General features: G+C 44.3%; 1 protein-coding gene and 1 long non-coding RNA gene across 6 annotated transcripts in view; one reads left to right on the top strand and one right to left on the bottom strand.

The window, feature by feature from the left end:
- The window catches only part of SETD1B (SET domain containing 1B, histone lysine methyltransferase), a 68,026-nt gene that overhangs the window by 10,283 nt on the left and 40,993 nt on the right, over positions 1–16,750 (top strand). For 2 of the 3 annotated variants that reach the window (XM_053280163.1, XM_053280164.1), the window contains exons 3-6: positions 1,541–1,584; positions 13,685–13,839; positions 14,279–14,377; positions 14,930–15,200. In XM_053280163.1, the coding sequence (XP_053136138.1) occupies positions 1,541–1,584; positions 13,685–13,839; positions 14,279–14,377; positions 14,930–15,200 (569 nt within the window). Of the gene's footprint in view, positions 1–1,540; positions 1,585–12,421; positions 13,459–13,684; positions 13,840–14,278; positions 14,378–14,929; positions 15,201–16,750 lie in introns of those variants that run through there. The other variant, XM_053280165.1, reaches the window with a different exon arrangement.
- LOC128338152 (uncharacterized) lies at positions 216–12,413 on the bottom strand. 3 transcript variants are annotated; one of them, XR_008312530.1, is made up of 4 exons: positions 11,876–12,413; positions 11,279–11,471; positions 2,074–3,606; positions 216–1,308 (listed from the first exon to the last, which is right to left on the bottom strand). It is a non-coding gene; the product is annotated as an uncharacterized LOC128338152 (long non-coding RNA). The 3 variants fall into 3 exon arrangements; XR_008312531.1 differs by having other exon boundaries at positions 11,959–12,413; XR_008312532.1 differs by having other exon boundaries at positions 12,094–12,413.

The following is a 16,750-nucleotide window of genomic DNA, read 5'->3' as shown; positions in this document are numbered from 1 at the left end:
CCATGTGCTCTGAAAACCATTGTTATATGCAAATCTATACAGAATTGTTTAAAACTTAAGATTTCTTTGATCAGTGCCACAGTGGGAATGAATTCTTATTTACACAAGTCAACAACTTGCCACTTCAGATTTAGGGCTGGTACGTGTACACATTCTCTTTATTGGCTCAACACCTTTGGTAGTTACACTGTGTGTGAACAGACTCCACTTAAAAGTACTCGGACATGATAAACTTTATTTTGGCTTTCTCAGTGGTTCACAAAACAATAAAACATACAAACACATTAAAACTACAATTAAATACAACAAAAACATTTAAACCCATTTTAAATGGTTGGGTGAACAAAGATCTTAACCTTGTGTCTAAAAGAAAATAGCTATGACACCAGGCAAGTAGCCATAGCAGCCCGCCTCCCACCCCGGCTTCACTTCATTTGGCTGGGGCACTCTGAGCAGGGCTTTTGAGGAAGATCTCCAAGTCCAGGGAGGGACATAGGGGACATCCAATTAGGAGACAGTTAATTCTGCAGTGTTACTGCTGTGAAGTTTCATTTAAACATGCAGGTCATCACTTGATGCTGCAGTAATTAATCAATGACCGTGTGTGTGCAAACCAGCCCATAGTGCAACTCTGCTCACAACACTGAGTACAAACAGCTGTAAATGTAAGTAGCAAGTGATTCTAGATAGATGTCATGACTCATGACCTAAAATGTCCCTGTGCTGCCGATATGAATTCCTGTAGTCCATGCACCCAAACAAATTCAGAACATGGGATTTATTTGTTCATAAGAACAATATGAATGACATATTTATATACTGCTTTTCAACAAGAGTTCCCAAAGATTTATATCAATATAAATAAAATGGCTCCCTGTCCCCAAAGGGCTCACAATCAAAGAAACATGATCAAGAAATCAACAGCAACAGCCACTGGAGGGATGCTGTGCTGGGGATGGATAGGGCCAGTTGCTCTCCCCTTATATAAAGTTTCTTATTGGATAAAAGGGAGTAGTTTATCTTCCTACAGGCAATATGGCACCCCTTGAAATAATGCTCACCAACTTACATGTTTTTAAACTTGTAGATGGTTTTACACTTTGACTTGCTCATGCCACTAGATGGCCTTCTAGAGCTGAATATATGAGAAAACTACATGTTCAGGGGTGAAATGCCAGTAGGAAAGAAGCAAGAGGCAAAAGACCCAGGAGTACCAAAGTGGTGCAGAAAGAGCAGGAGGCCAGTGTCTATTTTCAGCGTCTCCAACAGGGCTCCAGACTTGTTTTCCTTGAAAAGCAGCCTGACACACTGAAAAAGAATTAAGTACTGCCCAAACAGTGTAGTGCTCAATACAAATACTAATTATTGTCCTCTATAATAAATCTAAGCCACACTGGGTGCAAGCTGTATCTCACTGAAATTGGAAAGAATCCCCTTAGATTTAAATCTAGAATGAACCTCTTAAGTTGTAATCACTGGAACTAATGGGAAATCTGACCTTCAGTAACAATATTTATCTCTCTTCTCTTTGTTCTTGCAGCACTCTCAAAGCCAGACACATTGGAATGTCTTTTTACAGAGACGGTAAGTATATGAAGCCTTCCAATTTGTTTCGACAAAATGAAAAAACACACTGCTATATAATATGCTGTGCCCCTATGGCAACAAATTGCCATTATCAAATTAAAAGTTGTATTACACATAGCCAAAGCATTTTAGGTTTGTATTTGCTACAACATAAAGATGAAATCAGTGTGGCACATATGGCTAGCTGAAGCCTATCATAACCTGAAAGTTGAGTGGTCATTTCAGGATTCACCCCATCCTTTTCCCACAGCCTTTCCTACCTTAGGGCAGTAATGAAACCTTTGTTCTGAGGGGAGCTTCAGGTTGGGCTGGAAGTTTAGGAGTCCCTCTCACATCCTCCACATAGTTAACAGGAATACATCAAAGTCAAAATACTACAAGAGATTAACTGCTTATACAGAACTGAAGATGCCACTCTACTAGGAGGTCACTGGGCCAGAGAGAGGTTAAAATGTTCTTTATTAGAAAAAGAAACATTGGTCTTACCATGAAGGGTTCTTTTTCACAGCCAAGGAAGTCATCCTCCATAGTATGGGATTGAGGACTGAGCATGCTCCAGACAGGACCAATGAAAGAACTGCAGGCGTGGCTAGCTACTGTGTAGGAGGCGACCCAGCCCCTACACAGTACTCTCAGAGAACAGGAGAAAACAGGCAGATTAGAAAACAGTAGAACAAGGCAAACAGACAGAATGATCCACCAAAGCCTACTAACTAAAATGTCCCAGAAGTCAATTCCGCCCAGACACACCGTGCCCTCCCTGAAAGAAAATAACGGCCCGATAACAAATGGCATAACACATCTTCGGGCAGGCCGGATGACCTCCTCGGCTATGAAAAAGAACCCTTCATGGTATGACCAATGTATCTTTTTCCATAGTCCGAGAAGGTAATCCTCCATTGTATGGGACATACCCAAGCTAAGAATAGAGTCTAAGAGGGCGGGCTAGAGAGGATGTGGATCAGACCACCTGTTGCAGGATTGTGCAACCCAAGGCCGCCTGGGATCATGGCACATTCTACATGTAGCGCGGTTGCTTCTGCAGCGTTCTCGGGCAGCATGCCCTTGCAGGAAATTTGTAAAGCAGCTACCTGGTCTTCAGTTACGCCCTTTATTAAATATTATCAGATTTTCTCCTTCCATGATCCCCAGGCAGTGGAGGAGGAGGCCTGGTCCCCAGCTTGGTTCCCGCATCGGGCAGCTCGATCACTTTCTCCAGGGAGGTGAAAGGAGGGACCGGCGATAAATAAGGGAGCCAGGTGCCCTGGTTCAGTGGCGGGTCGGTGGCTCCCCTTTGGGGCTCCAGCAGGTGGCAGGGCAAATGCTTGTGACAAACTGCCTGCAGCAGGAGCCGCTCGCTCAGGCGCACAGCCGAGGCAGGTGCCGAGCGTGCTTTAGCGACAGCAGAGCGCTTCAAAGCCAGATCCTTGAGTTGCTTGATTTCTGCTTCGCCTTCTTCTGCTCTTAGAGTGGCCAGAAGAGGCAGAGGGAACAGCTGGCCATTCCTAGGCACAGCGTTCGCCTAGGGGAGAGCTCAGGGTGTCGTCCTCCTCCAGAGGAGCCGACACATGGAAGGGCTGTAGGGCCCTCCAATCAGAAGCGGGTCCCTCGGATAGGGAGCCTTTGAGTGGAGCGCCCACGTGAGCATTCTCCATTGAGTCGAACGGCAAAACAAAAGTAAAAGGAACAAAAAATGCCAAAACACAGCCGAATTAAGAACACAAACTGAATTTAGAGTAGCCAAATAAAGCAAAAGCCGACTTCTCTCCCCTCTTTGCACAATACTAGAAAGTAGAACCAAGAGGATAGAGAAGAATGGAAAAACTAGCTAGCCAAGCAGTAAAGGCCAAAATTTGCCAGAGCAAAGGAACAGACCTGTTTGTGGAGCAAAAACAGAACCAGAACTGGGGCTGGGTCGCCTCCTACACAGTATATAGTCACACCTGCAGTTCTTTCATTGGTCCTGTCTGGAGCATGCTCAGTTCGCAATCCCATACTATGGAGGATGACCTCCTTGGACTGTGGAAAAATGAGGAGGAGGAACATTAAAAGTTGTACAGATCCCATTCAGTTATACATGCTATATTCCTTGTAGTGCATTTGGGTGCACGTTGAGTCTGTGTCATGTCATCCTGACTGCCATGTGGGTAAATACAACTTCTACATAAACACTGGTTAACCATTAGTAGAAGACCACCAAGTTTCCACACAAGGAACCATCCATACAAAAAGGCACTATTTTCCTTCATAGACACCCTGGCCATTACACAAGTCACCACACACTTTCCCTATAGCCAATTACCCTGCTGGCCTGGTAGCACACCAGTGTCTTGTGTTAGTAATAGGCCTATCACTAAGTTGCATATTTTAGATACACTTAATCTGCAAGTTAATACCCATGTTTAGGAACATGCAAATGTTCCCAAAGAGATTAGTTTAATGTGTTCCAGTTTGCTGCTGATTCTGGATCATAGCATTCTTTTGGGACAGAAGAAGTTGGGCCACTACTAGAACTATCTAAAGACTTGGTGTTAAGGAAGAACGAGGAACCCTAAACTCTTAAATCTACACCCTAAACATACAGTTTTAGAACACATACATACATACTCCAACATGTCAACATAAGTGGCAGCAAGACTATGTAAGATCCATTTACTGCAGGATAATGCTAATACAGCACACAGGAAATGGGCTGTGGCCTTCAAAGTGTGTTTAGGAGCAGGGCCTCAAGTTTCCTGTGTTCTGTAACAAAACATGAAGCAATTCCAATTACAACTACTTCCGCATTTATCACTCATGTGTCATAAGACAAAGTTCTACAACAGGCGCTCTAGAGCAAGTGTGTGCTCTTTCACCACTCAATTTCACAGTGCCCTGGTTTCTGACTTGCCAAACACAAAGCTGTTTGTCAGATTTCCTAACACATTGTGAACAAACACCAGCTCCCCTTAAGAACGAACAGGTAATTTATCCAAGGGTAATGTGACCCAAACGGTGACTGCTGTTCTCAAATTACTTCCTCTGCAATAAGATTTAAAAAGTGATTTCGGGCCTACAGTAAAACATTGTATCTATCCAGTTCACTAAAAGCTAAATAATTGGCTGGTTATTGATTCAAACTAGGCACAATTCCTTCCCATCACTCTACTGCTTCTAGGCTCTTGTTGCCAGGTTACAGTGCTGCAGTATCAGAAGCTGCAACTTGCAAAAGTCCCCTGTCAGGATGAGAGTCCCTTGCTTTCTTCCTACCAGCCAATAGTACATAGCTTTTATTGTCTCTAGATCGTATGCATAATATTGCCCCATTTAAATTTATCCTTGACACCCTCTTGAAAGAGCATAAAAGCCTTGCCAGTTCAGACAAATATCTTGTTTCCTTCAGTGGCCAGCCAGTTGCCTCCAGGGAAGCCCACAAGCAAGGCTAGAAGAGGCCAGCATGGTATAGTGGTTAGAGCCCTGGACTAGGGCCGGGGAGACCCGAGTTCAAATCCCCATTCAGCCATGAGACTAGCTGGGTGACACTTGTCTCTCAGCTTAACCTACTTCACAAGGTTGTTGTGAGGAGAAACTTAAATATGTAGTACACCGCTCTGGGCTCCTTGGAGGAAGAGCAGGATATCAATGTAATAAATAAATAGCCCCCTTCTGTTGATAGCAACTGATCCCTGCCATACCATCTGTGTGGAGGCTCTATTTAGTCATCAGGACTAACAGCCACTGGTAGGCCTCTATGAATTTGCTTAATTCCCTTTTAAATATTGCTATGGTAACTTCTTTTGTCTGTCCTGAACAGACTCCAGTTTTAAGAGGATCCTGTTCTAACATTGCTGTGGGAGGAAGGCCATGTAACTCAAATTTCTCCACATCATATCCAGCCACTGTCTCTTTTGCCCTGTTTTCTTTCTGCTCTTCTCTTAAACAGCCTCTCCAACACATTTCTCTTTCTCCTCCCATAGCATACAGCCCCTCTTAACTCAGATTTCCTTAAGGCCTTTTGTTGCCTCAGAGCCTTCTCTTCTGCCCATTCTTTCAGGCTTCATCCTCCACTTGCACTTCAAGCAGTGTGTCTGCTTCAGCCCAGTCTACATTGCATCCTTCCTCTCATTACCTTGCTTCTGAGCTTCCTGTTCCTTAGTTTTCCTACTTCTTGGAACCTCTCTCAGTCCTCTGCCATTCCCTGTAATATCGTAATCCCAGCTAAAATGACAACTTTTTCTTCCTCACTGAAGCTGGCTTGCAAACTGCTTGGTTTCCTGAGGAACTGAACATTCAGCCATCACAAGAGCTCAGCCAGACACTTCAAGCGCAATATAATTTAGGCAGAGTTAAAGAACTACATGCACTTATTATGGCCTTGCTTATCTCTCCCTCACAGAGTTCCCCATTCTTTTTGCATGTGCAAACCAAATAACTGCACATTAGTAGTCCTACCTACACTCTTTTTAAATACAGTCCAAGACAACCTTTTTCATGCGCAGAGAAAGTGCAACCAGAGTATCAGATACTTAGCATACTGGTGGTGTGCTAGCAAACAGTACCACAAGAACATTTTCTCAACTTTAAGTTCATGCATTTTACAAATGATTTCAGTCTGAAGCATGTTTAAGATATTTTTTTACTAAAACATTCAGCTGGAACAGATTCAAAATATTTTACTAAGAAAATACAAAGATTAAGGAAAACAGTACTTCTATTAAGTTCTTGGATTAAGAAATGGAGGAGGAGGGATGAAGAGAGGGATCATAACACACACTGAAAGAGAGAGTGGGGGTTGTGTAGGGAAGTTTACTTGGAAAAGCATGTTCTGTCCTAGCTAGAACGATCCCCTGGCAATCCAAATGAAGTTACCTTGGGGCCATTTGCCATGACCTAGGTCTATCTATATACAGCCTTAAGTCCTCAAGCCACACTCTTCCATAAATTTCTGCTAGCATGTTCTTAATGTGTCTGAGAACTGAAGAGACCAAATAGCCTCTAAACAAGCACTTTTGCATACAGCCAACAATGGTGCAGTTAACTTAAAGTGTTGTTTTCTGAAGTGATACTGAAAAGGAAAGTTTCCAATTTCAGTTCACAAGATAAATATAGTAAATGGAACCACTTGTATGCATCACAGGAAGGGAAGCCTTTTGGTTAGTGATGCTAAGGGGGGGTAGGGAAGAAGGTAACTATCTCTCATGAGAGCTACATGTTGTGCTAAATATGTTAAATGGGGCAGCATGTTGACTTTAGACACAGTTAAAGAACAGGGGTGTGTGAGAGAGAGATCAGGATTGCAGCTTGTGAAGTGTACTGTTTTCCTGTTAAATTGCCCTCAGTGTTAATATCTTAGCTACTCCGAGGGGCAATTCAGTTAATCCCTCCGGCACCCTAACCATGTTCTGGATCTCTTTCTCCCACCCACCCCACTTTGATGACAAGGGGGTGCCTCTGGTTTGAAGTATTTCTTAGGTGTTAGAATAATTTTAACCTGAATATATTTACATGTTAGGCATAGACTGACCCATAGCACAATTGAAAGCAGTGAGGAAAACTGATGAATGAATACTGGTGTGTGTGTTTGCATAACAGTAGGAAGTATGAAATTGAACGGAAGCAAGAACATTTTCTGAATTAATCCTAACTTTTTGCCATAGCCATGATGACCAGCCACATAAGAGTTAAACTCACACAGTGGGGAGTACCAATGCTATTAACAGATTGTCAAAGCATACAAGCCTTTTCCAGGGGGTTTCCTTAAGAGGCTGCCAGAAATTCAGTGCAATCGGCATATTCCATTAGGATACATAGGGTTTCTTTAATACATGCAACATGGGCCACTGCCAAGAAACAGACTACCAGGCTAAATATACTGGGCTAGCCCCATAAGGCAGTTTTAACGAGGCTGTTTGTTTTGGAGCATGTGTCAGTGTACATCTTTAAGCAGTAGTCATGGCATAACATTCCCTACCTGCAGCTAGGAGAAAACCCAGTTTCAGATTGCTTACTCCAAGCAGATCAGAGGGAGCGGGGAAGGGGAGAAGGGCCACAGGCTCTATGGCATGTGAGCCAACATAGAACAGCAGTTCAGATTTCACCTCCGCCTTTGTGCCTGTAGTGCAGCCCACTAGTCTCAGCTCCACCTCTGCAATAGGAGAAGACTAACCTACCCTACAGAGCTGTTGTCACACGACTGAAAAATGCACAAAGCACACGATACAATATTTTTCGTAAACTCTGCAAGAAAGGGAAAGTTATTTCTTGACCCTACGGGAGGCTTGACCACCATAAGGAAGACCTTCATAGTGACCTACATTATCACTGACTGGAGAGAGGGGTGAGAAGAGAATCTGGCAAGAGTGTGCATCAGGAACAAGCAAGCGTTCATTTCTCTTCTGTACTCGTTTAGAAGGAATTTCAGAACTCCTCTCCAAACCAACCACTTAGCACAGCACTGTTACAGCAGGGCTCTCCGGGACTGATGCCCCACTAATCCACACATTGGCTGACTGACCTCACTTGCAGTTGCCATATCCACTTCACAATGCACAGGTCTACATAAGGACACTTTCCCCAGCAAGTCAGCTACTGGGAGGAAAAGGTAAGTAGCCAGGGAGTTTAGAGAAGAACATTAACAAAAGAAACGACAGACAACCTCCCTAGCCTCCCTTCCAACAGTTATTTGTAACTAAGGGACATGCTGTTCATCAAGGAGCTGACATATCTAGCTCAGTCTCGTCACAGAACACAGCCCTTCTCCCTCCCTCATCGCCTAAAGAGGACAGAGTAAGAAGCGTGCAATGTAATCCTAAACATGTTTACTTGGATACAACTTCTACATAATGCAATGGAAGTCCATGTTGAGGATGGAAACCTTCGTATAAGCCATACTTCCACTTGGCAAGCCTCCAAGCAGCCGCTTGATGCGCTTTCCTCCCACAAAGACCAGAAAGAAGCAGGGCATGGCCTATTAAGCACTCAGGTTGCTCCACAGATGCATTGCTTAAAAACAAAAAACAGGTTCTACTGCTTGAGCTAATCTTGGTACGTGGCAGAGGAAGAGAATGTCTTCATTCCCACAGAGATCCAAGAGACACCACCCCGGCCTCCTGCGGAACATTGGACAATAAACTAGCAACATTCAGGCCAATTTCAACTGCCACCCGTAATGGGATCAGTGTTCCCTCTAAGGCGTGCGCACGTGCACACAAGGGTGTTGTTGTTTTTTTAATGTCCGCTCAGTTAATTTTAGATCCTGCTCAGACTGAATCAGGAAGGTCCTATTCTGAATATATGCGCGCACACACTGCCTTGATACTGCTGCCCAGAACAAAACTCATTCTACACATAGCTGAAAAAAATTAGAACGCTGAATGGGATATTGCTGTGGTGGGGGCAGATACGTCACAAGACAGCAATTTCACCTTATGCTTAGTTTCAGCCTCGACATGCATTGCCTTTGTGCGCAAACAGGAACTATCCACACCAAAAGTTATCCAATTAAGTACAATAAGTCTTACCAACTAGTGTTTAATGTTAATTCCTGCAGAGGTTTTTAATTGAGCCTATTTCAAGGGCTGCGTCAGAGAATCTCTGCAAGGAAGCAGAGGCTCTTCCACTTGCTTTTCTGAGGTTTCCCAGAGGCAGAGCCATTTCTCACCCTCAGGATGGCTAACAATGCCAGGAGAAAAAGAAACCAAGAGTGACAGTGGCTTCAGGCTTGTCACCTCAGATCTTCCAAGCAACAAGAGACCCTCCAGAGTCGTGGATGTCTGAAAGCAGCAACACCCGCCCCCCCTTCTGCTCCCAAGGCCTGCAGGCTGAAGGAAAGCAATCCTCGAGACAAAGAAAAGCCATTTAAAGACGGAAGTGCGCCTGGCATTCTACTGCAAAGAGGCAGAGAGAGAGAGATGCCATCAGCAAAGCCCTCTCTCGTCTGACAAGAGGCCACGTACTCCCTTGTCAGCTCCTCCTCCTCCTCCTCCTCGATCATCGTGGAGCTCACCCTTTCTAGGGGTCACGGATGGGGGGAGGCTGGGGGGGGAAGAACAGTGATGCCGAGAGAGACCTGTTTGGAGACACGTGGTAAAGAGTTAGAGCTGTGCAAAGATCACCCCAGGACTGCTGCGCCAGCAACAAGAGCGCGAGCCACGCAGGATCGAGAATCCAGCCGGGGCGGGGGGGGGAAGACAGACTCCATTGGCGCTCTCACTGCACTGCAGAAAAGGAGTTTTCTGCCTGCAAGCCCCTTATGTGGGCTTCCTCTTGCTGCTCGAAAACCTGCCGCGTTGCTCGGCTCTACTCCGCCCATCCGTTCGCCCCTTTCTTCCACCACAGAAGAGAGGAGACTACTTTTGGAGAGTCTAGACACAAAGAAGCAGGGCAGCTTGCTACGACGACGCGGCGCCTTTGTCTCCCCTCTCCACGACGGCAGCAGCGTCCTGTGCCTTTAAGAGCAGCCGGGCTGCGAAGGCTACCCCGGCCTTCCCCTCCCCTCCCCCCCCCGCAGTCTCCAACCCTCCCCCACCCCCGGGAGTGCCTGCCGAGCAGAACAGCAGGCAAAAGTTGGAGCCCTGCCAGGATCTCCTCTTACACTGCTGCTGCCTCCCTCGCGCTCCTAAGCGGCGGCTGCAAAAGCCCTTGCATGAAATGGCAACCATCTTCCACCCCCCCCCCCCCGCTGCTTCTCTTATTTAGATGGGGGGAAAGCTTCGCTCTCACTTCTGCTTTGCTTCCCACAAACCTTCACAAAGAGGGGGAGGGGAGAAAAGGAGAAAGGATTCTTCTTCCCTGCATTGATCGGGAGCAGAAAGCACGCGCAGAGCGAGCCCCGGAGAAAGGAAGCGCTGCTGCTGCCGCCCCAAAGAGAACAGCAGAGCAGCCTCGCAAAGGAGCCGGCCGCCATTACGAAGCCGCCCAACTGCTTGCACACAATATGGAGTACAGCCCGAAAGCCAGCCATTGTACGCTGGGTGCAAGTCTCTCTCCCCCCCCCCCCCACCTCCGAATAAAGCCTTAAAAGCCAGCTGGAAGTTCGTTTAAAGATGTAGCTAGCTACCAAAAAAGAAGGGGGGGGGGGCTTGGACCTGCTGTGAATTAGTAAAGGCGTCACACGCTTGCCAACAATACAGTTCAAGATTGCACAGCGCCTCTCTTTAGTGGGGAAGGAGACGCCTCCATTTTGGATTTCATTTTTGCAACTCTTACTTTATAGCTAGACTCCTTTCGATTTAAAAAAGAAAGAAAAGCTTTATAGTGCATTTTAGCCAGTCAGGTCCTTCTTTCCTGTTCAAAATGCTGCCGTCCTCAAAACCCCTCTCTTTGTTGCAGGAGGAGGAAGCTCTTAAAACTAGGAGAAAATTTAGTTAGTTCTCTCTCCGGTTATTCGCCTTTCTTCAACAATAATCTCGTCCCTGCCTGTAGATGGACTTGAGAGGCGAAGTTTAGGAGCATGTAATGCTGTTAAGGATCTGCAGAGAGAAACTCCTCAAATCAACAAAGATGCAGCCAAGCAAAGCACTTTGTTACAGGAGAATTTAAAAAAAGTATTATGGGGGGGGGGGAGTAGGTTCTGAATATGTACTTAACAACAAGAACGTTAGCTACCTTTCCCCCCACAGAAAGTAACTCGGGATATCCGCCCTGGACAAAAACATTTGTTGCATAGGCCTGCTCTATATGTTCCACTGCAAGGGCAAAAGGGTTTACTTACCCGCACATCATAGTTGAATGCAGTTCTGAAGGTGAAGTTGTGGGGCTTTTTAAAAAAAAAGATCTATTTCTAAATATACGTTATGTTCTGTAAAATCACTTCTCTGTCGTAACTTTGCAAGTCAACAGATCTTGTTCAGGCATTTAGAGTCGTCTATGCCATTGACCAAAAAAGGTTGTTAGAAGACATCCACCTATTTTGATTTAACAGTATTCAGTGAACATTAATATTATTTAAACTCCAAGCTTAAATCGGTAAGTTCTTTGGGACAGATTTACTCGCATATTAACAGGACGTAGGTGTATTTCAATCTCTTCTCTCCCCCCACCCCTCAGTTTTACATGATCTCAAAATACTTTTAAATCTGTACATGTTAGTGTGAATACACCTGGTTAATAGTTACTGTATGTAAACATTAATCATCTCTAGGTAAATATTTTTGACCTTTAAAAAGTATTTCCGAAGCAATTTGTTTAGATAAACAAGACAAAAAAAAAATGACATGCAGATGAAGGCTGAAAAATATAAGGAGAATTCCAGTAACAATAACATGAAAACTACACTTAGTAAGAAGGACAGAATGGATTGGGTACTTACAATGTAAAAGGAAAAAAAGCTTATCCTAATGACTTTTTTTTTGGCAAGAATTCACATTTCCTACATCTACATTAAAACATTACCTTGTTAGCACGAAAGGATTTAACTTAAGATGGCCAGGTATTTAGTGTTTAATACAGGAAACTATATTTTAAAAATGTATCTCTTAGGCAAATAGATAAAAGCCTTAAAAAAGCAAACAAAAAACATGTATTTACTTTTTTTGTAACTCAAAATTGTTACTGCTGACATAAGGGCGTGCTATGACCTAGTTATATACAACAAGACAAAGATGGGTTCCAATTCAAAGGGAAAAATCCAGATCTTTTTATAAAAGTCTTCCTTCTTCCTTTGAGTCCTCTAAATGTTGTCAGACATTAACACAAACACTGAGCAGTCCTGAAATGGATGGTGTGGATTCATTTCAAATCAAGTATCCCCTTTTGGAACAAAGGAAAACCCAGTTGGCCATTTAATTCCATTGCAGAAAAATGGCTGCCTGATCTGTTGGCCTCTCCTTAGCTGTCTGCTGAAGGATGTTTTTAGATCAGCGTCTAATAACTCAAGCCCAATGGAAGCTGCGCGCTGATTGGCTGCGCCTGCCTGCTGCCTTTAACCAGCCAATTACCTAACCACGGCCAAATTACAAACCCAAAAGCAGAAGACGAGCTAGAACAACACGAAGCCCCAGCAAAGGCGACCCAGGGCAAATGTACGAATTAAAAAAAAAAGAAAAAACATTCCGAGAGAGCCTTCCACGGCGGACTTTCTTTAGGTGAAACAAAATGGAAGGTCCCGTCTGATTGGCTGTTCAGGACCTTTAATAAGCAAAGCTGCTTCTTAGCTTCCTCTTCCTCCCGCCCCCCCCGCCTGAAATTCGTGAAATTGACAAATTGTAACAAAACGGGGGCGCCCCCTTCCTCCCGGCTCTCGTGCAATTCCTCAGAGGTGGCAACATTGCAGCGGCTTCTAGCAACGTCGCCTGGCCCCGCTGTGCGCGCCCCGGGCTGCCACCTTCCCCCCGCCGAGCCCATCCAGTCCTCCTCTCCCCCGTCCAAAAAAAAAAAAAACTTGTTCCACCTAAGGTCCATCTTGTTTGGGAACAGTTGGGCGCCTAGGTAAATGTAGCCGGCAGATTCCAAGGGAATTGGGCCGCGCCACACCAGCGGCGGAGAAGCCCCTCTGGAGCGCCCGCCGGCTCGGGAAAATGCATGGCCCTTTATTTGGGGCGGGGAGGCGCCACAGGGCTGCGGGGCTGGGGCTTTGGCGGCGCGTTGCAGCTGCGGTGAATGTGCCTTCGGTGGAGGGCGGTTAGCCATTAGCCGAGCTCCATAGCGGTGAATTGTGGGATGCCTGAGAAGCAAGCAGAAAGCACACACACAATATGTGTTGGCTCGCAAAAAAAAAAAAAGGAGGCAGGAGGTTTTCAAAACCCCATGTAATGTAACCAGCCCAATGTGAAGAGGAGCTCGCCTTTCGCGGCAAGGAGACGATCGGCCACCGAATCACAATGTCTTTCAAAGAGAACAAGGCAGGAGAGAAAGCCAAGCACCCAGAAGACCATGGCAAGAAGCAGAGTTCAAGTGAGATATTGGGTCTCTCTCTCTCTCGCTCTCATTCTCGCGTCTCGCTCTGAACGGGAGGGGGGCAGTCACCCCGTTTTAGCGTCGCTGTGTGTGGGGATAGGCTTCTGCCTTTTCAGGCTTGTCGGAATTGCGGGGGGGGGGCGGCTTTGAAATTGTAACCTCTCAATCTTTCTCTCTCTTTTTTTTAACTTTGTTGCCTCCCCCCCCTCCCCGCTTCTTCCAGGTTGGATCAACGGAATGGAGAACAGCTCCCAAGCTTCCACCTCTGCCGAGAAAAGAAACCACCATTGGAAAAGTTACAAGTTGATTATTGATCCGGCTCTGAAAAAGGGACAGCACAAACTCTATCGTTACGATGGGCAACATTTTAGCATTCCTGTGAGCGTTCATTTTCTCTCTCTCTCCCTCCCTGCTATGGATATTCTCGTTCCTTATCTTCTGTTTCTCTCTGCCATCCCCGTCGAAATCCAGGTTCATTTTATTCTTGTAGGGGTGAGAGGGATGGGGGAAAGGATGTCTTAATGACCTGGGGAGATGAGGGTTCCTACAAAATGTTGAGGAGGGATGTTAAAGTTACATACCTGGGCATAATTTGGTCTGTCAAAATCAAAAGATAAGACCTGCCGCTTTATTTCACCTTGAATCCCTGCAGAATTGCTACTTGACATGTGTGTTGTTGATGTGTGTTGATGTCCCTCACCCCCTCTACTGCCTTTCAGTTTTCTTGATGTTGAAATGCTGAACAGTAAACTTCAAACCTTGGTTTTGTTGCATCTGTGTGACGCTCAGTTCTCCCCCCCCCCCCCGCACTTCTCAGAACTCTGGTCTTGCCCCAGTGGATCGTGTTGGAGACCCCAGGATAGGACGAATATGGACCAAAACAAAAGAGCTGGAGCTCTCTGTCCCAAAATTTAAGGTATGTCCACTATGAACATTATTGTGCAGTCCTAAACATGTCTACTCAGAAGTAAATCCAACTGAGTTTTTAGAAAAGTACTCCCTAGTGAATGTTTTAGGGTTGTAGCCTTGTGTATGCTCAAATCGTAATCACTTCTTTGTTATTTGATTGATTTTAACTGTTTTATGATGTTTGTGAACTGCCCTGAGCTATTTTGTAAGGGTGCTCTAAAAATCAAATAAACAAACAAACAAATAAATAAATAATTTGAATAATCAGCTTAGCAATATTTTTAAAGGTAGCAAAATGCTATATGAGCTTGTCAAGGTGTGCCTTATGATTTTTTCAAAAAAATTAACTGTTTGCATGCAAGTTATTAGTGAGATAGTAATTAGGATTTTCCCACAAGGCGCTTCTGTAGTGTAAAGGGAAAAGGTCTCTAAAGTTTTGCTGGTGCTTCTTAACTGTCTCTCTCTTCTAAGCAGTGTGATTAGACAGCTAGTTTCTTACTAATGTTTTTTTCCCCCCTTTTAATTGCCTGCTGTGCACTTATATAAAATAAATCTCCAGATTGATGAATTTTATGTGGGGCCAGTGCCTCCCAAACAAGTCACTTTTGCCAAGTTGAACGACAACATCCGTGAAAACTTCCTGACAGACATGTGCAAAAAATACGGCGAGTTGGAAGAAGTGGAGATCCTCTACAACCCGAAGAACAAGAAGCACCTGGGAATTGCCAAAGTGATCTTTGCCACAGTTAAAGGTGCCCGAGAAGCAGTTCAGCACCTGCACAACACATCTGTCATGGGCAACATCATCCACGTGGAGCTGGATACTAAAGGTGGGAAACCGGTTTGAGATGTTGTGGTCTTCCTGTTTGCCATCCTCACTCACTTCCCTGCTTTTCTTGCCTACTTGTGTAGTGAGATGTATTTGAAGATTAGCTTGAGAGGGCTAGCAATTCATTTTTAAAAAAACCACCACTATTAAATGGCTGTCACTCCATTTCCCCCTCAATCTCTCTGCTTTTCTGAGTCTTTGGTAGTCACGTGGAGCTGAATGTGTTGTCTGTTGCTAGGAGACAGTCCTGTAATTTTCAAAATGCTGCCTCCTCTCCATTTCACGCACTCATTCATGCTGACACTTGGCTTGCCAAACAGTGCCCCTACACACACACACACACACACACACACACACACACACACACACACACACTTTGCCAAATGTACCTTTTGCATTTGGCTGATTAAAAAAAACCCCACAAAAAAGCTTCTTTTGATGAGGCTTATAAATGCATTTTATAAAATGCCTGGGGGGGGGAACACCCTAAAAACTATGTATCTATGATTTAGGTTGTGGTGATGATCTTATTCTAATTTAGCAATCTCACTGCTGGAATCGAACAACATACAGGAGATTCTGCAAGTATCTCCCAGTTTTCTCTTTGGCTCTTAAAGGGATAGTAGCACTTTATACTCTTGATCTTTAACATAACTGGTCTGCAATATTGACATGCTAAAAGAGAAACTATGTTACAAACAATCCAAGTATAAATATATGATTATTATTTCTGTAGTTTCTAAAAGCATACTAAGTATTGTAATATTTGACATTTGGGTCCCCCGCTTCCTCTGAGTGTATTTTTCCTTAGCCTAAAACAATGAAGCAGAAGTAAGAGTTTAGATCAGTGTGTTACTTTAATATAAAAATGTTAATTTGCCCCTCATCTCTGCTAAGACAGGCAACTTTCTTCCCAGCTAATTGTAAAAAGAACTAAACATGTTTTAACTTAAGTAGATTGATTGTTTGGACAGCTTGTATAAGTAACATTCTAAAAGTTAGTGTGTGTATAATGGAACGGTTTTGACTCTCTGCTGCCTGTTAAAAAGCATTTGTGCTAAAGTTTTTTGAAATTGCATGTATTTAGAACTTTAAAACACATTTTAGCTCTCACGTTGTAGTAAACTATTCTTTCTGAAGCATTATTTCATCTTCAGCTGAAGTTGTTGTTTCACCCCATGCTGTGGTATGAGGAGGATTCATGTCCACATACTAAAGAGAGAGTTGTAATAAAATTCAGAAAGAAAAGAAATTGGCTCAGATCTGTTAAGTGGATGTGTTATGCAGTCTTATGCCTGTTTACTCGGAAGTAAACTTAGAGGTTACTCAGAGGTCAACGAAGCTTGCTTCCAAGTTAGTGTACATAGGATTACAGCCTCAGTCTTGGATTTATTTTGAGTGCCCACTACATCACGATATAAGCTTTGGTCTTCAGCTAACCAGAATGGGATAGAGCCAGTGAATTATATCGGAGTTGGTGATTTGAACTCTGTCGTCTGAGAAAATTGCAATCTGATCCACATCTCGGTTAAGTGGAAATATTGAGACACA

The sequence above is a fragment of the Hemicordylus capensis genome, chromosome 15 (assembly GCF_027244095.1).
Source record: "Hemicordylus capensis ecotype Gifberg chromosome 15, rHemCap1.1.pri, whole genome shotgun sequence".
Classification (NCBI taxonomy): Eukaryota; Metazoa; Chordata; class Lepidosauria; order Squamata; family Cordylidae; genus Hemicordylus; species Hemicordylus capensis.
The sequence above is the reverse complement of the archived record's forward strand: the minus strand, read 5'-3'. Positions and strand labels throughout refer to the sequence as shown.